At 42.5% G+C, this 21,451-nt stretch overlaps 1 protein-coding gene across 1 annotated transcript; it reads left to right on the plus strand.

Moving 5' to 3' along the window:
- The first annotated feature begins 6,716 nt into the window (after positions 1-6,716).
- On the plus strand, positions 6,717-7,655 carry LOC119922132 (olfactory receptor 143-like). The gene is made up of 2 exons (XM_038742145.1): positions 6,717-7,240; positions 7,499-7,655. The coding sequence occupies exons 1-2, from the start codon at positions 6,717-6,719 to the stop codon at positions 7,653-7,655; spliced, it is 681 nt and encodes a 226-aa protein (XP_038598073.1).
- The last annotated feature ends 13,796 nt before the right edge of the window (positions 7,656-21,451 follow it).

Consider the following 21,451-nt stretch of genomic DNA (forward strand, 5'->3'; position numbering starts at 1 on the left):
TTCCCAGACTGAGCTCCCTTTTTCCTCTCCTCCTTCCCACCCCCCTGCCCTACCTCCTTCCCCTCCCCACAGCACTTGTATATATTTGTATAGATTTATTACTCTATTCATTTTACTTGTACATATTTATTACTCTATTTATTTTGTTAATTATGTGCATATTGCTATAATTCTATTTATTCTGACGATTTTCACACCTATCTACATGTTTTGTTTTGTTGTTTGTCTCCCCCTTCTAGACTGTGAGCCCGTTGTTGGGTAGGTACCGTCTCTATATGTTGCCGACTTGTACTTCCCAAATGCTTAGTACAGTGTTCTGCACACAGTGAGTGCAGAAATAAATGCAATTGAATGAATGAATGAATTTTCAAAACTGAATGTGGGGTTTGAAAGAGAAGCAGAGGTGAAGGGTAATGCCAAGGTTTCAGGCTTGAGATGGGGGAGGATAGTGTTACTGTTAACTTTGATGGTAAAGCTAGGAGAAGGAGAGGATTTGAGAGGGAAGATGAGGAGTTCTGTTGGGGCATATTGATCTGGAAATGTGCTGGAACATCCAGGTAGAGCTGTGGTGGAAGCAGGAGGAAATATAAGATTGCATAGAAGGAGAGACGTCAAAACTAGTGAAGTAGATTTAGATGTCATCTGGTGAGAAGTGTTTGAAGCCAAGGGAGTGAGTGTAATGTAAAATGGTTGTGCAAAATCCACTTCTGGGCAATGCTGACTCTTAAATAAATGGCATTTTTGACTAACTTGAACCTCTTATTTTCCAAGTATACAAGATAGTAAAGCTGTTACTGTAACATGTAATAAGTAAACAGGGAGGGAGGGTGAAACATTAAGTTGTGTAAGGGGAGGGAGGAAGCATTTGCTAAGATATTGCAAAGTATGAGTGCCTCCTAATTAGCCCAGAAATTCTCTTCTCTAATAATGATGGTATTTGTTAAGTGCTTACTATGTGCCAAGCACTGTGTGTTCCGTCCTCATCCCATTGCCAGCCTCCTTCTAACCCATCTGAAGGGGAAGACTGATTATACCCAGCTCATTTATTCCTTTCCTAGCTCCTTACTTGGCTATCTCTATTTCAATATATCTGTTTGAGTGGAATAGATCCCCTCTAAAGTCAGGCTCTCTCTCATTGACATTTTATAAGAATGATGTATTTATTAAGTTCTTACTAAGTCATGACTGCTAGGGTGCATACTAGGTCTTGAGATTGGATTTAGACCCTGTCCCAGAAGATTTAATAATCTCTCTGATCCCCACCCTAGATAGATAAAGCCACGGGAGTCAGAAGGACATGGGTTCTAATCCCGGCTCTGCCACTTGCCTGCTGTGTGACTTTGGACAAGTCACTTCACTTTTCTGGGCCTCAGTTACTGCATTTATAAAATGGGGATTAAGACTATGAGCCCAATGTGGGACAGAGACTGTGTCCAACTCGATTTGCTTGTATACTCCCAGCACTTAGTACAATGTATGGGATAGACTGTAAGCTCATTGTGGGCAGAGGGAACATAATAATAATAATGGTATTTGTTAAGCACTTACTATGTGCCAGGCACTGTAGTAAACCCTGGGGTGGATATAAGAAAATCAGGTGGGATACAGTCCCTATCCCACGTGGGGCTCACAGACTCAATCCCTAGTTTACAGATGATGTAACTGAGACACAGAGAAGTAAAATGAGTTGCCCAAGGTCACACAACAGACAAGTGGCAGAGCCAGGATTAGAACCCACATCCTTATGACTCTCAGGCCTGTGCTCTATCCGCTATAATAATAATAATGATGATGATGGTAGCATTTATTAGGGACTTACTGTGTGCAAAGCACTGCTCAAAGCGCTGGGGAGGTTACAAGGTGATCAGGTTATCCCAAGGGAGGCTCATAGTCTTCACCCCCATTTTACAGATGAGAGAACTGAGGCCCAGAGAAGTGAAGCGGCTTGCCCAAAGTAACACAGCTGGCAATTGGCAGAGCCAGGATTTGAACCCCTGACTTCAGACACCAAAGCCCGTGCTGTTTCCACTGAGCCACACTGCTTCTCTATGTCTATCATGCCTATCAATTCTGCAGTATTGTACTCTCTCAAGTACTTAGTACAGTGTTCTGTACACAGTAAGTGCTCAATAAATGTTATTAATTGATACAGTAGTCTGCACACAGTAAGCACTTAATAAATACCATTACTACTACTATTAATTCTGAAAGGAGGAATACTGAGGCAAGTCTGGGGCAGAGTTAAGGTCCATTAATCAATCAATCAATGATATTTATTGAACTGTTACTAGAACACTGTTCTAAGTGCTTGGGAAAGTACAATACAGCAGAATTAGCAGGCGTATTTCTTGCCCATAATGTCCTTATGGTCTGGAGAGTGAGCTTAAGTGTTGGCCTAAAGAGGAGAAAAGAGCCCAAAAGGTATGGGATATCTGACACTGTCCTTAAGGCTATAAGTGTGTCTCAGATAGAGAATGGCCATTTAAGTCAATACCAAAATGTTACCTTCTGAAAAGCACTTAGATTCACTTCCTGTTACATTTCCACCTGGTAGTGAACATACTTCCAGGACATAACTCCTAAATAATTGTACAGTGCTCTGCAACAGTAAGTTCTCAACAAGTACGATTTAATGAATGAATAATTGAAACTGCCCCTTTGACTTTACCAGTGGCAAATCTGCCTTGAGGATCTGAAGGTGTCAGAGGGTGGAAAGACCAGGTTCCAAGGGAAGAATAGGAAGGAGCAGACCCAATGATAACCGAGGTGATTTGTAGAAGTCGGAATCCTAGAGGCAGGACTAGTGGCTCCTTATTCCTCATCATCAATCGGATTTATTGAGCCCTTACTGTGTGCAGAGCACTGTACTAAGCGCTTGGGAAGTACAAATTCCAAAAGTGCCTCAGTCTAATTGGCACAACCACAGAGGCCAAACAGTAACTTTGTTTGTATAGAGCAGAGAACAAAATGCTCTTTTCTATTGGAAAAAGATCTCCTCAACACAAGATTGCCTTGGGTGGAAGGGACAGAAAGCTGATTTTCCACAGGCTACCATTCCTTTAGAACTATATTTAAAAACTGCTTTCCAACAAATGTCCTAGTTTACCTCAGCCCCCAGGAACACAATTGATAAACATCATCTGCTCTTCTGTTTAGTTGAATAACAAGGCTGTTATTTTAAGAGTAATTGAAAGCAGTTGAAATGACACCCAGATATTTCCACAGTATGAGAAAACAGCCTCTATGCAATTATTTAAATTCTCAAAGGGTTCATTTTAATGATCCATGTTGGCCTGGATTAGATGGAGATGCATTAGAGATTTTGTCTCCACGTGGTATTCAATGATTTTAAGCACAGTCACAGCCTATATTCCACTTAAATATCAACTGTACCAGGAGATAAGGATCAGACAGGGGAATTGGGTATGTGCAGCTGGACAACTTCATGCTTTTTCCCTTTTGTTCCATTTTACCTTGGAAATGTTATTTTCCCCAATTTATTGGATTTGAAATGTTTTCACTTTTCAGAATAAGTACTAATGGAATAGTAAAAGATGGTTAGAAGTCACTGAGTGGTGGATAAAAACGCAGCACCTGTGGTATTTTAGAACTTTAAGAGAGCTGGTGAGGTATTCTAGTCCATTCCTCCACCTCCAAAGACAATTTGCAATAAAAAAAAAATTGAAAGCTCTGAAACAAAACTGGCAGAGCAGAAAGTTTAACCTCTCACTTCAGTTAATAAGGGTAAATTTTCCCTTTGGACTTTAAAATGCCAGAACTGGAATCGTTGAGTAACACTACTTCATTCTTGGAAGTGGTGAAATTAGCAAGAGAAGCAGAGAGATTGTGAAGTGAAAGGAGGATGGTGAAGGATGTGGTTTTCTACAGTGTGCTTCCCTGTAGTCAGATGTCACAGTCTTTGCCGTCTAGGAAAGGGCAAAGCTAGAGGAAATTTAGGAAATGGGTGAAGATCTTCATGTGCAACTAGGCAATCAATTGTAGGTACAAGGATAAAGACTAATCAAACTATCTGTAATAGGCTCTTGTTAGAATTACTCTCTTGATAGTTGGGGCTCAGCCACTAAACCCTGGGTTTTATCTGGTAAAATTCATTCATTTATTCATTCATTCATTCATTCAAATGTATTTTTTGAGCACTTACTCTTTGCAGACCACTGAACTAAGCACTTGGGAGAGTACAGTATAACAGTAGACACATTCCTTGTCCACAGTAATCTTACGGTCTATCAGAGTTCTTGGTACTGTAAAATCTCAACCCCATCCCAAATTGGGAAGCAGCATGGCCTAGTGGATAAATCACAGACCTGAGAGCCAGGGGACCTGGGTTCTAATCCTTGTTCTGCCACTTTCCTGCCTTATTACCTTGGACAAGTCACTTAAATAATCTGTGCTTCAGATCCTTCAACTGTAAAATTGGGATTTAATACCTGGTCTCCCTCCCTCTTGACTGTGAGCCCCTTGTGGGACAAGGACTGAATCTGACCTAATTAATTTGTATCAATCCTAGGGCTTAGAACAGTGTTTGCTACATAGTAAGCACTTAAAAATTCCATAAGACATTTTAAATCAGAAAAAAAAAACATTTACATGACAGTAACAGGATCTGAGTGGAATGTGAATGTGAATGAAAGTGCCTAGTGGATGCTAGATTATGAACACCTTGAGCAAGTAGCATGGCCTAGTGGAAAGAGCAGGGGTCTTGGAGTCAGAGGACCTGGGTTCTAATCATTCATTCAATCGTATTTATTAAGCACTTACTGTGTGCAGAGCACTGTACTAAGCTCTTGGGAAGTTCAAGTTCTAATCCTGGCTTTGCCACTTGCCTGCTTTCTGACACTGGGCAAATCACTTAACTTCTCTGTGCTTCAGTTTCCTCATCTGCCAACTAGGCATTTAATACCTGTTCTCCTTCTTACCTAGGTTGTGAGCTCTATGTAGGACACGAACTATGCTTGACCAGACTATCTTGTGTTTGTCTACCTCAGCACTTAGTACTCTTCTTGGCACATTCAACAAATACCACACTTATCATTGTTTCTGAGGGCAAGAACTGGATACACCCACTCCATTGTACTTTTTCAAGTGTTTAGTACAGTACTCTGCACAGAGTAAGTGCTCAATAAATACTGTCTCTTGATTGATTAATTGGATAAAGTGTGGTAAGCTTATCTGGGATATTACATGGGATCAAGCACTAAGCTCAGGGGCTTGAAGCTACCAGGTCCCCACTCCCTGAATGACAGATTATTTAGCCTTTTAGATTTTCCCACTGAAATGCTCTGTGATTATTATTATTATTTAGATCAATATTCTGTTTTCATGCAGTCATTGAATTTCCTTTTTTGCTTTTCTATCTCTTTCATACATAACTGACTTCCTCTACTACCCTACATTATCAGATAATGAGAATGGAATAACTTGTTATTCTCAATCCCATTCATCTTTAGACTGTATTTCATTTCCAGCAACCTAACAGGAAGAGTCAGAATGCATTCCATTTTACTGCAGACCTATATTTGATTAAAAAATGAAGATTCATTTCCTTGGAACAACCCTAATGCACAGCAAGGACTTTACAAACTTGTAACTCCTTAAGGGCCAGTACCACATCCCTTAACTTTATTGTATTGTACTCTACCAGGTATTTAGTACAGTGCTCTGCACAGAATAGGTGCTCAATAAATGCAACTGATTGATTGATTGATTGATTGATTACAGGCTGCATTCTTAGATACTCATTTGTTCTCATTTCTAGGAGCTCATTCCTGCAGATCTAGCTAGGGATATTGCTCTCAATGTTGAAATAAAAGACTGACAGGAAACGTGCTGCTAATGTATTGTATTCTCCCAAGTGCTTATTACAGTGCTCTGCACATAGTAAGTGCTCAATAAATAGTATTGATTGATTGATTGAATGGTGACTGCATCAGTGGACAGTTTCTAGTGGAAAGAACATGGACTAGGAAGCCAGGGGACCTGGGATCTAATCTGTTGCAAATGTGAGGTCCCAACTAGTCTGTTCACCCCAGTGGGGTACGAGTGACTAGTCGGGGGATAGAGGACAGAGTTGTGAGCAAGGGAGTCGCAAGACCCTGGTAGTGATGAACATCTCTGATCCCACCTCCTACTGCAGCCTTTATTAGAGCTTCAAACAATCAGACTCACAGGGAATGTAACAGTTCAAAAACAACTTCCTTAATACTTGTTTACTCGGTTTGCTTGAGCAAGAACTACTGATAAGATGTCTTGTTTACAGGAACTCCTTGCTCAGTACTGGGAAGTTATAGTCCTTGTTCAAAATGGAGTCACTTAGGCTAAGTTCTTGAGCAAAATGGAGTCATCTAGGCAAGGAGTTCATAAAATGGAGTCATCTAGGATGAGTTCATAACAAATCCCATCTCTGTTACTCGCCTGCCGCGTGACCTTGGGAAAGTCACAACTTCTCAGGGCTTCAATTCCTCAAACTGGCAAATAGAGATTAAATACCTGTTTTCCCTCCTTCTTAGATCTTAGATTGTGAGCTCTATGAGAGAAGGGACTGTGTCTGACCTAATTAAGTTGTATCTACCCCAGTGCTTTGCACAGTTCTTGGAACACAGGAAGTCCTTAAGAAATACCACAGTTCATTATTATTATTACTCTTATTTTGACTATTATCTGTAAGTTATTTTTTCCAGGAAATAAAAGTCTCAACAATGGAGGAGAGAAATTGCACCACAGCTGCCCAGTTGATTCTCTTGGGATTAACAGACCAGCCAGAAGTAAAGCTCGTAGTGTTCCTTATGTTTCTCACAATCCATGTGACCATCCTCGTGGGGAATCTCACTATGGTAACCTTGATTGAGATCAGTCCCCAGCTTCACAGCTCCATGTACTTTTTCCTCAGGAACCTGTCTCTCTTAGTTGTGGTCTATTCCTCTGGCATTGTCTCCAAAGTTCTGATCAACTACTTATTGGAAACCAAGGTCATTTCATTTGGTGAGTGTGTGGTTCAGTTTTTCTTTCTTTCTTTCTATGCAAGTATGGAATTATTTTTAGCCACAATGACATATGATTGGTTCATTGCCATCTGTCACCCATTGCTTTACACGGTGATTATGCCTAAGGAAGTCTGTATTCTTTTAGTAGCCAGTTCAAACCTCCTTTCCTGTGTGAGTGCAGTTGTGCACACTAGCTCTTTATTCAGATTGTTGTTTGGAAGCTCTAATATCATCAACCAGTCAGTTTTTCCGTGACATTCCTCCCCTCCATGCAATCTCCTGCTCTGACACCTACATTGTCAATTTGGTCCAATTTGTCTTTGCTACATTGGTTTTAATAATCACCATCGTGGCCATTCTCTTTTCCTATATCTACATTGTGGTTGCCATCCTGAGGATCCGTTCTGCTGAAGGGAGATGCAAAGTCTTCTCACCTGTGCATCCCATATCACTGTGGTCTCCATATTGTATGGGACCCTGTTCTTCATATACACCAGGCCCACCTCCACCAAATCCATGGATCAGGGCAAGATGGTGGCTGTGTTTTATACCCTGGTGATCCTCATGTACAACCCTCTGATCTACACTCTGAGGAACAAAGAAGTCAAAGGGGCCTTGAAGAAGACAAAAATCTGGAAACTCTTCAGTCAGTGAATGTAATCAGTAATCTTCCTTTTCATAAAGATAACTGTAGGTTTTCTTCTCCGTTTTACCCTCCTGTATTGTAGTGTACCTAGTGTGTAGTACAATGCTCTACACACAGCACATACTCAATTAGTATCACTGATTGATATCCATGTTGATTGAACACAAATATACGATTTAGCCCTTTAATACAGAAAGCTTGCCTTTTCTGCTATGGTACTCTCCAAAGAATTGCTTAGCGCTTGAGGAAGCAGTATGGCCTAGGGAAGCAGTTTAGCCTATTGGAAAAGCGTGGGCTTGGGAGTCAGAAGACATGGGCTCTAATTCTGGCTCCACCACTTGTCTGTTGTATGACCTTGGGCAAGTCACTTAACTTCTCTGTGCCTCAGTTTCCTCATTTGTAAAATGGGGATTAAGACTGTGAACCCTATGTGGCACAGGGACTGTGTACAACCTTATTACCTTCTATCTACCCAGCTTTCAGGCAGTGCTTTGCTCATACTATTAGTATTATTATTTTGTAGAATAATTACCATTTACTGTCCCTAGCACTGTGCTAGGGAGTCGATGCAATATGATGTTTTCCTTTAGATTTTCAAATCATGTGGTCAGTTCTTAGAGCACATGAGAATTCTTGGCTGAATGGGAATCATTCCATTCTGAGCATTCAGGGAGATTTCTGAGACCCTGGACAACTACAAGAAACTGACATGAGGAGAGGAGAAATCAGAAAGACCTGCTCAATGGTTTCTAGGACAGGCCCAGAAATGAAACTAAATATAAAGGCTCATTTTGTTCCCCATTTCAGCCTCTGACTTTCCCATGATGTTTTGTTCATCTTGTTTTCCCATCCCTAGTTCCGTCTTTTCTCCCTTTCACCTTTCGATAAAGTTGCCTCTCTGATCTTTGCCCCTGGTCCTTGTTCAGAGAAAATAATAATACCTGAAAGCAAAAGAGAAGGATGCAGCCCATGAGAAATCATATAATTTTCGGTCCTGATGGTAGTAAGAGAGGCAAGGGAATATATTATAGTAGGAAGCCACATGCCTGCTGTGTGACCTTGAGTAAATCCTTCAACTTCTCTGTACCTGTTTCCTCATCTATAAATATGTATTAAATACTTGCTTTCCCTCTCCCGTACATCATGAAGCATTTGGGATAGGAATCCCTTAACTTGCTTCTACCCCAGAGCTTACTACAGTGTTTGGCACATAGCAATACTTATGATTATGGTAGTTGTTAAATACTTACTATATGCCAAGCACTGTTCTAAGAGCTGTGGTTCATACAAATTAATCAGGTTAGGCACATTCCCTGTCCCACATGGGGTTTATGCTCTTAATCCCCATTTTACAGATGGGGTAACTGAGGCACGGAGAAGTGAAGCGACTTTCCCAAAGTTACACAGCAGACATGCTGTAGAGCCAAGATTGGATCCCATGTCCTTCTGACTCTCAGGCCCATGCTGTTTCCACCAAGCCATGTTGCTTCTCAAGTAAGCACTTAACAAACACTACTATTATTTTTATGACCAACCAATTACACAGAATAATTAGGAAGGGACAAAGTGGGAGCCATGTTTTTGGGGAAGGAGCTCCTCAACTATTTTGGGAAGAAAGTTGGGGCCGGGACCCTCGTAGAATGACACAGGGTGCTGAAAGTTTTCCTGAGATGTGATCTGGTAGGTCAGGACACATAGGAGGTTTGACTTGTGACCTTGGAAGAACAAAGGGAATAGAAGAGGGATCTGAGATGTGGCCCTAAAAGGTTAAGTTACCCAAAAATATGAGGTCCTTAGGAGAGGAGATCAGAAGAGATGGTCTTCTATTCCTGAGAGGGAGAGTGACCAGAGGACTAAGAGCTGAAATAAAAGGGCATTAAGAGGTTGGAGAGGGTAAGACTGCCCCGAGAAGAGAAAGGAAAAGGAAGAATGTGTACACCAGAACATCTACAGGAAAATAGAAAGGGACCCAGGGAAAGGCACAAACTTTTTAAAGGAAGAGAAAAACATTTGGATTAGCATTATATTCAAATTGCAACCCAATTAATGCATCGGTAATACTTGCAAATCATCTATTTAAGTCCTATTCAGATCTGTAATCAATGTGTCTGTAATCAATTCCGGGTGTTCAGGAGACACGTTTAACTGGGAAGCTGAGGGAGGGGGTTTGAGCCCATTCTTCTCCAAGCTCCCTCTAGCCTCTCCCAGAGGGGGTCATGCCTGGCCAGAGTTCAAATGATAACCTTGATATTCTGAGGGATTGTAGGTTGAGAGACAAAGGTAGAGGCAGGGAAATCTTCTCCTTCCCAGAAAGGGGAGATCTGGAAAGCTTTGTGACCCAATCAATGTTAACAGGGATGCAGGCTCCCCTATGTGACTCCCAGGCCTATTTCAAGGATTACTTTTTATGATATTTGTTAAGCTCTGTGAGCCCACTGTTGGGTAGGGACCATCTCTATATGTTGCCAACTTGTACTTCCCAAGTGCTTAGTACAGTGCTCTGCACACAGTAAGCACTCAATAAATGCAATTGAATGAATGAATGAATGTGCCAGGTACTATACTAACACTGGGGTAGATACAAAATAATTAGGGTTGGATACAGTCCCTGCCCCACATTCATTCATTTATTCATTCATTCATTCATTCAATCATATTTATTGAGCACTTACTGTGTGCAGAGCACTGTACTAAGAACTTGGGAAGTACAAATCAACAACATATAGAGACAGTCCCTACCCAACAACGGGCTCACAGTATAGAAGGGGGAGACAGACAACAAAACAAAACAAGTAGACAGGAGTCAATATTTTCAGAATAAATATAATTATAGCTATGTACACATCATTAATAAAATATAGTGAATATGTACAACTTAGAATAATAAATATGTAGAAATATATACAAGTGCTATGAGGAGGGGAAGGAGGTAAGACAGATGTCAGGGGGGAGGTGATGGGGAGGAGAGAAGGAGGAGGGGAGGAAAAAGGGAGGACTCAGTCTCGGAAGGCCTCCTAGAGGAGGTGGGCTCTCATTAAGGCTTTGAAGGGAGAAAGAGAGCTAGTTTGGCAGGTGTGCAGAGGGAGGGCATACCAGGCCAGAGGAAGGACGTAGGCCAGGGGTCGACGGTGGGATAGGTGAGAAGGAGGCACAGTGAGGAGGTTAGCAGCAGAGGAGTGGAGTGTGCGGGCTGGGCTGTAGAAGGATAGAAGGGAGGTGAGGTAAGAGTGAGTGAGGTGCTGGAGAGCCTTGAAGCCAAGAGTGAGGAGAGTGAGAGGAGTGAAGAGCCCCACATGGGGCTCACAGTCTTAATGCCCATTTTGCAGATGGAGCAACTAAGGTCCAGGGATGTTAAATGACTTGCCCAAGTTCACACAGCAGACAGTGATGGTACTGGCATTAGAAACCAAGTCCTTCTGACTCTCAGCCTGTGCTATATCCAGAAAGCCACACTGCTTTGTTAGGGTGGATTTAGGGTAGAAGATCCCTGGAACAATTACAGGTGGTCCTAAGAATGATATGGGGACAGAGGCAGAGGGAGAATTGTCACCCTTAGGAAGTGGAGTGCATTGTTTTGTGCTTGTGTGGAAGAGAACTGGAGAGTCCAGAAGTCTAGAACCTCAAAGGAATCTAGGACTAAACAAAACTCTTTCAAGGAGCTACAATCTGTGAAATCACTTGTGGGGATCTAAAAACCTATGAAGTAACCCTTAGCCATTAACTTCTTCTCACCTTTCAATTTCCTAGGCCTTTCCTAGTTGAGTATATTTTCCAGGCACAATCCCTAGGATAAATGCTGGCTGTTCTCATTCACTCAGTTTAAGTCTAATGGCTGGTACCAGAGGATCTGTGATAGAGACAGTCTAACTGTGAGACTCAGGCTCACAGACTGTGAGCCTGAGGTGTGTTAGGGACTGTATATAACCAGATTATTTTGCATTTACCCCGGCATTTAGTACAGTACTTGGGACATAGTAAATGCTTAATAAACACCACTAGGATGATTAGTAGTAATAACAATAATGATGATGATAATAATAATGTAATAATAATAGTGGTTAATCATGTATTTTCAATTTCTTAATGACGTGTCTCCCCACACCCTCTAATCCAGGTAGATGTCCCTGGAGCCTTCGTTAGATGAGAGCCACTCTGAATACCTAGTGAGTCTCCCAAACACTGGGAACTTTCCAAAGTCTTCAGGCCCAGTGCTAATCATCACAATAACCATAATAATAATTAAAATTTGTAAAATACTATGTGCCAAACATCATACTAAGCACTGGGTTGGATAGAAACTAATCAGATCAGCCATAGTCCCTGAGCCACAGGGGGTTCATAGTCTCATCCAAATTGCTACTATGTTGATCCAAGCCCTTATCCTATTCCACCTTGACTATTGCATCAACCTCCTTGCTAACCTCCCTGTCCCCTCTCTCTCACCATTTCAGTCCATAGTGCACTCTGCTTTCCTGGTTCATTACTTTAAAAATAGCTCAGACCATGTTCACCCACTCCTGAAGAAGCTCTAGTCGTTGCCCATCCACCTCTGCATCAAACAGAAAATCCTTACCATCGGCTTTAAAACACTCAACCCCCTTGCCCCCTTCTATCTTACTTCACTGACTTCTTACTATAACCCAGCCCTCTCACTTTGCCGCTTTAACACCAATCTACTCACTGTACCTTGATCCTATCTGGCTTGTTGCTGGCTCCTTGCCCACATCATACCTCTGGCCTGGAACTCCCTCCCCTTTAGTTACTCAGAAACCAACACTCTTGTCATCTACAAAGCCTTATTAAAATCACATCTCCTCCAAAAGACTTTCCGTAAGTCAATAAATCAATCATATTTATTGAACACTTACTTCCTAAAAGTAAGAAAACAGCAAGTATAATTGATCTAAGAGGGAAGGAGAACAGGTACTTCATCCCTATTTTAAAGTCATGGAAACTGAGGCACAGAGAAGTTAAATGACTTGCCCTCATTCATTCAGCACACAAATGAACCTCTAAAGTGAACCTTGAGTCCCGTTTATCTTACTCCAATATGAAGGTTTCATAGGGAAAAGAGTTGCAAGGAACTGAAATAATCAAGAAAAAAGATCCAGTTTTGCTTGCATGCTATAGATTTGCTGACAAAAGTGGTCTTTTGGGAGCCCAGATTATCCAAATTACTGAATATAGAGACTTCTTCCTTTGGAGATTTGCCACAACCCTGCTTCTCGGGCCAAAAACTTTTGCTTAAGATTTCAGAGTGGAATTTGCATATATATCCTGCACCTTGATCATGAACCCCTGACATGTGAAGGGGAAAGTCTAGTGGTGTTTGAAGACCTATGTGGCCCCAAGCCTACCCTGACCCTGACAAATGCTGATGATTGGTTTAGGGGAAAGTTGTGTGTACATTTTGCTTTTAAACCATCAAAACAATTGCCTTCTCTTTCTGTTTCTCCATCATCTCTAGGATGGTGATTCTTAATTAATCAGAATTATATCGTTTATATAATTATTATATATTATATTGATATTATATAATTATTACTCGATATTACATTTAATTATATCTTCTTGAAAGTGCCATGTTTCCTGTAAGGCCTTCAGATACTTTTGGCTTTCTGGCTGTGCTGATTTATCTGAAAGAAGGAAAGGGAGGATCTTCAGAAAACCCATTTCCACACACATACATACTCCCATGAGATGGAAAACCAGATGTAAATGATTTTCCCATCCTCCCAAAAGACAACTAGTACTCCGAATAGTTCCTGGAATGAGATCTGGAGTACAGGGCTGCCTTAGGGACTTATTCCCTCCTGTTCACCCCACCAGCAAAATTCCACCAATCAGAGCATAAAGCTGTAAGCATCTTCTGTTGAGTTTTGAAGAAATCATCGTATGTCCAACAAAAGTGAAATGACCATCCTTCCATCTGTGAATGTGACCTTCATTGGTTTTTTCATCCCTTTGGTTACAACATTTTCTCCTTTGCAATTGGAGCCTGCTTGGATCTCCAATCTATTAGGCCAAGATACCTCCTGGATTATCATGTGAGGATAAAGATACAACATCTATTCGGACCAAGATACCTCCTGTATTCGGATCATGTGAAGATAAAGATACAACAATTTTTTTAATGTTGATAAATAGAAGGTGTCCAGTGTAAAATATTTGTATATAGATTTCATGTATGTTGGATTATGTTGGATGTTTGGATTTTGATTTGTTGGATTTGTTCCTTTGGACAAAAAATCCCTCTTAGGGTGAAGAGACTTCCTTAAGAGTTAATGCCTTATAAATATTTGTTAAATAGGAGGTCAGAGTTCTCAGGAGATGAGTATTTATATATATTCCATGATATTCTCCCCCTGAACCTCCTCCCTTCCTTCTAGCATTTAATTTATGTTTAATTGCAAGAGGAAAGAAAATATTGAAGAAGGAAGGTGTTGGAACTGGGGATTTCCTTTGGCTCCCTGATAATCTACACTTAATTTCCCTGCAGTAATTAAGGTTATGCATTTTTATATGTTTTTCAGTCAGTGGGTTGCCATCCCTATTCGTGTTTCTGTGTGTCCTTATGTGTTTTCCTGGGAGTGGTGGAGTGGGATGGAAATATATACATTTTCCCACATTTACGAATGCATGTATCTCTGTTTGTGTTCAGGTATGTTTACCTGTGCATGTTCATGCATGTCCTTGGACATTCTTCAGCATCTCTCCATAGATTGTTCAATGTGTGAGCCTCTCCCTGTGCATTTTAAGCGTGTTTCTCCCTTTGTTTTTGTGTCCATGTTTGTTCTCCTGTCTGTATCTCTGTGCATCTGTGATTGGGTATTTGTTCATTCTAGTGTGTCCACATGTTTTTCTGTCTCTGGGTGTTTGTTCATGGGTGTTTTTTTTTCACTTTTTCTTTGTGCACCTGGGTGTTTCTCTGTGCACTCGTTTCTGCTACAACACATGTTTTCACTGTGTGTTTTGGCTAGAACACTGTTATGAAATTAGAGAATGTTCTTCCAATAATGCGAGTCTGTTGAATATAGCATACCATGGTGCTGGAAGAAAATGTGCCCCACCCAGCGCCTAACACAATGAACAGTACAATATGAGTTTTCTTTAACCCAGAGTTTGCAAGAAAGCAATCTCCTTTCATTATGAAAGGAATGGGTTTAATTTTTTATCTGTGTGTGTTTGTGTTTCTGTGTTTGTGTATGTGTGTGTGTTTGTAAGTGTGTCTTCAAGCTTTGTAGCCAGGGTCTTTCTCTCACCGAGCAGATCTCTCCAATCCCACTTTGGGGATTACTAGTATTTGGAGATCAGGGTTTTGAGTTGCACACTCAGAGCTTCCTTCTTTTCATTCATTCATTCAATAAATCATATTTATTGAGTGCTTACTGTATGCAGAACACTGTACTTCCCTGCCTCCTTCCCTCCTGCCTCATGCTACTGATACTGCAGCATGGGGTAGTGGATAGAACATGGGCCTAACAGCCATAAGGTCATGGGTTCTAATCCCGGCTCCACCATTAGTCTGCTGTGTGACCTTGGACTAGTCACTTAACTTATCTGTACCTCAATTACCCCATCTGTAAAATGGCAATGAGACTGCGAGCCTCACATGGGACAGGGACTGTGTCCAACCCAATTTGCTTGTATACACCCCAGTGCTTAGTACAGTGCCTGGCACATAGTAAGCACTTAACAAATACCAGAATTATTATTATTATTATTAGTGCAGTTGCTGCTCACAATAGCCAAGTCTTCCCCTGCCACTCCTGAATGTGCTTCCCCAATTCTGATGGCTGGATTTGTATTGACAGTAGCAGACACTTGTGGCTTTTATTTTCCTCCTCTTGCTCTCTGTCACTTGCTGTGGATCAGATTCCAGTTTCCCACTATTTCTCATAAGATGCCTTACAAGAGTATCTGGGAGTACACTAACGTCTCAATTATTCTCCAGAGGTTTTGCAATGCAAGCTCAGTATTGGTTCTAAGTGTAGTTTTCCTTTAAGGCAAAGAAAGGTCCAAAGACAGTAACTGTTGAGGAGAGCCGTTATAGGTAGAATATGAAGAGAGCAGGAAGTTACCAACGTGAACGTGATTCAATCCTATGAATCAAACACATTTCTCCTTTCATAGAACATGCAGTTGCTGAAATGATTTTCAGAGAAGACACATAACCTCAGCAAGGACATTGTATTAACAACAATGAGTCACAGAGAGTTCCATTAGGGTAAACTCTCTGGCCGAATTTGGTTCCATTCTAATGATAAACTGCTTCTACCTAGTTCCAAGGGGCACAGTGGAATAAATGGAAGAGAATAACTGTACCAGGGTGATTGAGTTCATTCTTTTGGGATTTACAGACCACTCAGACTTACAAATTGTCATCTTTCTGCTGTTTTGGGCCATCTTTCTCATCACTGTGGTGGAGAATCTGACCATCTTCTTGTTGATCAAGAAGACCTCCAACTTGACAACCCCATACATTTTTCCTCAGCAATCTGTCTTTCTTGGCTATCAGTAACTCTTCTATCATTGCTCCTAAAATGATGGTCAACGAACTTCTGGCCAAAAAGGTGGTATCGTTTGCAGAACGTGTTTTTCTTTTTCTCCCTAGCTGCTAGTGCTGAACGTTACCTTTCATTCATTCATTCAATTGTATTTATTGAGCACATACTGTGTGCAGAGCACTGTACTAAGCTCTTGGGAAGTACAAGTTGGCAACATTTAGAGACGGTCCCTACCCAACAATGGGCTCACAGTCTAGAAGGGGGAAACAGACAACAAAACAAAACATGTGGACAGATGTCGTCATCACAATAAATAAATAGAAATAAAGCTAGATGCACATCAGGCATGGCAGAGGAGAGGGCAGAGTTAAGGCAGGAAAGGATAAAGATTAAGTGAGCAAGTTTGGCTTGGTTTTTAGACTTTTGCCAGCAGTGTTCAGCAGCTAGAGCATAAGAGCAAAGGAGGCAGACAGTGGCAGTGATCCAAAGCTGTGGGACAGTGGTACAAGAGTGGCGAAGGGAGAGGGGAGTGAGTGAGTTGAGTTGAATAGAGAGATTAGAGTTGAGAGCAGTAATCTGGTCATCAAGATTGGGTAGAGAGGATAGGGAGGTGAAGTGGGGTTTGGTGTTCTGAGAAAGATGGATGAGGTCGAGAGAGTGGAGGTCTCTGTAGGGTAGTAATAGAGATTTACAGGGGGAGGAGTGTGAGTGAGGAAGCACATGAGAAGGTTATGATCAGAGAGAGGGATTTCAGAGTTGGTGAGGGTGGAGATAGTGCAGCGGTAGGAGATGATGAGGTCGAGGGTGTGACTAGGTTGGTGAGTGGGTGAGGTCGGGTGGAGCAGGAGGTTGGCAGCATCAAGGAGAGATCGAAGGCAGGCAGCAGAGGAGTTACCAGGGACATCCATGTAGATGCTGGAGTCTCCGAGGATCAGAGTGAGCATGGAAAAGGAGAGAAGGAAAGTGAGAAAGGGGTCAAAATTGGTTTTAAAAGCTGGAGGTGGGGCCAGGGAGGCGGTAGATGACTGCTACAAGGATCTGGAGGGGGTGGTAGTGGCGATTAATATATGGGCTTCAAAGGAGGGGAAGGAAAGTGAAGGGGGAGGAGAGATAGTACGAAAGCAACATTGGGGTGCGAGAAGGAAGTCGACACCTCCTCCTTTGCCAGTGAGTCTGGGGGAGTGGGAGAAGAAGAGGCCTCTGCTGGAGAGAACAGCAGAAGTGACCGTGTCATCCGGGGTGAGCCCTGTTGTGGCTAGGGCGAGGAGGAGGAGAGAGCTGGAAAGGAACAGGTCAAGGATGAAAGGGAGCTTGCCTATTATAGAGCGGGTGTCCCATAGGCCACACTTGGCAGCAGCTGTGGAGGGAGAAGAGGGAGGAAGAAGGGTGTGAGGGGAGGGTTTGTATTGGAATAAGTTGGAGGGGTCCTGGGCAGGGAGAGGGGGGAGAGGGGTGGTGATGGGCAGGGATAACTGGGATGGGGCGGGGGCCGGTAGGAGTGGAGGGAAGGGTGTGGAAGTGATTGGGTTGGAAGAGAGGGTTTGAGGGTTGGCGCTGGTACAAAGGGACTTTGGAGAGGGGGTGAGGGGAAGAGTGGGGATGGGGGAAAGGGAGGGAAAGATCTGGGTGGGAGAGGGGAAGGGGAAGGTGAGGCCTGGGGAGGGCAGAAGGTTCCAGGGGAAGTGATAGTTCTTGGTGAGGTCAGATAGGTAAATGACAGCAAAGAGAGCAATTAACAATTAACATGCAGTAACAATAATAAAATAAGTAGATGATGACATCACAGAGAGCAGTTAACAATTAACATGTGATGGCAACAATAAAATAAGCAGATATTGACATTACAGAGTGCAAGTAACAATTATAACAATTAACATGTGATAGCAATGATAAAATAAGCAGATGATATCATAGTGAGCAGTTAACAATTAACATGCCAAAGCATCCATAAAATAGCCAGATGATGCCCAAAGCAGAAGGATGAATTGTTCATGGGTCAGTCAAATCAAATCAAAAAGGCTAATGACAAGGAGAGTCCAGGGGCTCTTGGCAGAAATGTCTGATATGGTGGAGTATGGAGTCCTATGGATGGCAGCCCTGGAGTTGGGCGTAACTGTTATGGGTGTTCATGAGAGAAGAAACGCCTGGGAAGAGGAGTAAACAGACAAATAGCATAGGTGCGCTGAGTAGGTGTGAATGGGGTTATTATTGAAGTAACTCGGTGGGAACAAGGGCCTTTTTCTTCTGGGATGGGGGCAGGGGTAATCAGTCCTGGCTGGTCCGGGAAGGAGGGAGTGGGGGCTCCTCAAAGAAAGTCGCTTATTGGGGGGACAGGGGGATGGAAGTAGGGGGACACAATGTCTCACGATCCCAGTTGGCTACTTGGACAGAGTGGAGTTCCCTTCGAGGGGTGAGTCTAGCGATGATTGTTTTTTTGGAGGGAAGCCCAGTCCAGGGGCCTCGGTGTCCTGGACTGATTGGGGGTGGGGATGCAGATGTTCGAGAGGAGGACGGCCAGGAGCCCGGCCACGAATCATGGGAGCCCGATAAGAGGCTGTTCGTGGAGGTAGGGAGAGTCCCCACCCCTCGTGGCAGCGTCCGGAGGTGAGAGGTCCTTCCGGGAGCAGGGGCCCCACTCTGTAATGGTGGACGGGCCTCAGGATCAGGGATCCCGGGCCCCTATGGTGGAGTCCGGAGTATAGGAGCCTTCTGGGAGCAGGGGAGTCGAGAGGCCCCCCTCCTCCACTAGAATCACTAACTTTGCACCTTCCCATTCATTGAAAATATATTTTCCTCTGCAATATCCTTCTCAAACCCTCCTGGACCTTCTTGTTCCCTAGGCTGTAAATCAAGAGATTCAGGATGGTTAACAAGTGAGTCCCCCTCCCAGGGTCACACCTGGAGCATTTCTCGTACTCTACCAGCATCAGCTATGGGAGGGAGAATCAAGCAGTGGCATACCCATTCCATTCCGGGCTTGGCCAGTGACTAGTGAGAGGTAGGCAACCTGCTACAAGTCAAAACTCACCCATGCTGGGCAGGAGCGGCATGGGAGAGAGTCGATGTCAGCAACTTAAGTTTACTTTGCAGAAGGAGGCAATGTTAAACCACTTCCATATTTTTACCAAGAAAACTCTATGGATACACTACCAGAACGATTTCAGATGGAGAGCAAGGCATTCTGGAAGAGATGTGTCTGTTGTGCCACTATGTGTCAGAAATGATTCAACGGCAAAAGACAAGGCAAGAACAAGAGAGTAAAAAACACAGACAGTAATTTGGCCTGAGCCAACGGATAGGTGAAAGTTGGATGAAAATATGCAAATAGCATTGTTCCGTTGAAAATGGTGATCACGGTCAGGTGGGAGACACAGGTGCAGAAGGCTTTTTGCTTTAGGATGGTCGAGAAAATATACACATAGGAGCTGATTACTCTCAGAAAGGTGATTATTGTGATGGCCCCAGAGAAAGTCAAGAGCAAGACCTTATTGTTGTAGGCGTTGGAACAGGAGGGTTTGAACAATAATGGTATGTCACAGAAATAATGATTAATGACATTAGGTCCATAGAAAGACAAACTCAGCAAATCACTCGTACGCGTAAGTGAGTTCAAAAAGCCCATTAAGTAGAATCCAGTCACCGGATATATAAAGGCCTTTAGGGTCATAATGCCTGTGTAGTTAAGTAGGTAGCAAATAGCTAAATATCGGTTGTAAGCCACCATAGCCAGCAGGTGACACTCTGTGGCTATCAACATGTTGAAACAGGAATATTGGAGGATACACCCTGCATCAGAGATGATTCTCCTCTCAGATATGAAGTTCACCAGCATCTTGGGAGGCAAAAATGATGAAGAACAGAAATCTAAGAAAGCCAGGTGATCGAGGAAAAAATACTGGAGGGGAATGAAGCTGGGAACTCACCCCAATTAACGCGATCATCCAGAGATTTCATACCACAGTTATCAAATAAATAAAAGGAAACAGCACAAAAAAGGTCATTCGCAAGCCAGGGTTATCTGTCAGCCCTAAGAGAATAAATTGTCTTATCACAATATCATTCCCTTTAGCCATTTATGAGACTTCTCCAAGTGATACCTGACAGAATAAGAAAAGAGATCAGATCAATCATCAGTTAGGGGACCACGGATTAAATATTAAATCTCACCTGTTTATGTTACATCTACCCCAGCACTTAGAAGATTGCCTGAGACATAGTAAGAACTTACCAAATATGCAGTATGTCCCAGTGGCAAGAGTACGGCCTTGGGAGTCAGAGGACATGGGTTCTAATCCTGGCTCTGCCACTTGTCTGCTGTGTGAGCTTGGGTGTCATTTAACTTTTCTGTGCCTCAGTTAGCTCATATGTAAAATGGGGATTAAGACTGTAAGCCCCAAGTGGGACAACCTTATTACCTTGTATCTACCAGTGCTTAGAATAGTACTTGGTACATAGTAAGTGCTTAACAAATATCATTACTATTATTGCAGACATACCAACTCTAAGGTATTCTCCCAAGTGCTCGGTCTTATGCTCTGCACACTGTAAGCATTCAAAGTACCACTGATTGATTGATTTTAAAAAAAACCAGTCATGTTAATAGGCAAATGCACTTGCCTCAGAATGCTCAGATCCTGGAATCCCCTGATCAAGACCAGCAGCTTCATAGAGGAATTGGAAACACACATCACCATGGCTATTGGTCTAGAGTAGCTAGCCATGGTTATCCTGCTCAACCTCTTGAAGATGGCAGGGGTAAAGAAGTGGAGCCGAGATGGTGACTGTCACCCTAGCAAGTGAAGTCTTCTGTTCCAGAGATGAAGAAGAGGCATTCTTAAAAAGATAGGAAGCTCCAGAGATGCTTCGAGATTTTAACTGTTGATCTCAGTCGGATAAAGATAGTTTTCTCGAATGACTAGGTGTGGTTTCTGTATTTGCTTCCCCACTGCTCCACCTGTCCTCCAGAGAAACAGAGTCCCCCTAAATGCCAAAATGAAAAGGGAACTTTTCTTGACCCCCTCATCTGATTAGGTAACTTGCTGAAAGGAGATTATCCTATTTTTCTCACAGTGAAAATTAAATGCACATTTGTGCATTTTTGCCATGTTAAAAAAATGTTGTTTTTCTTTCTTTTCAGAAAGGGTGGAGAGGGACACAGATTAAATGCATAATAAGAATGGGAAATCTGGTAGGAGGAGAAAAGGGAGAAAATCCAGGGCAAGTCTGAAGTTTGACTGCATCTCTATAATTGGAACACTTTTCAAATGTTTACCCACCTTCAAAGCACATCTCCTCCA

The sequence above is a fragment of the Tachyglossus aculeatus genome, unplaced genomic scaffold, assembly GCF_015852505.1.
Source record: "Tachyglossus aculeatus isolate mTacAcu1 unplaced genomic scaffold, mTacAcu1.pri SUPER_6_unloc_5, whole genome shotgun sequence".
In the NCBI taxonomy this organism is placed as follows: domain Eukaryota; kingdom Metazoa; phylum Chordata; class Mammalia; order Monotremata; family Tachyglossidae; genus Tachyglossus; species Tachyglossus aculeatus.

Excerpts from the sequence above, each read along its gene's own strand:
- LOC119922132 (XM_038742145.1), top strand. The coding sequence starts at position 6,717 with ATGGAGGAGAGAAATTGCACCACAGCTGCCCAGTTGATTCTCTTGGGA. Across the intron at positions 7,241-7,498 it reads AGCTCTAATATCATCAACCA|GCCCACCTCCACCAAATCCA; the intron begins GTCAGTTTTTCC and ends CATATACACCAG.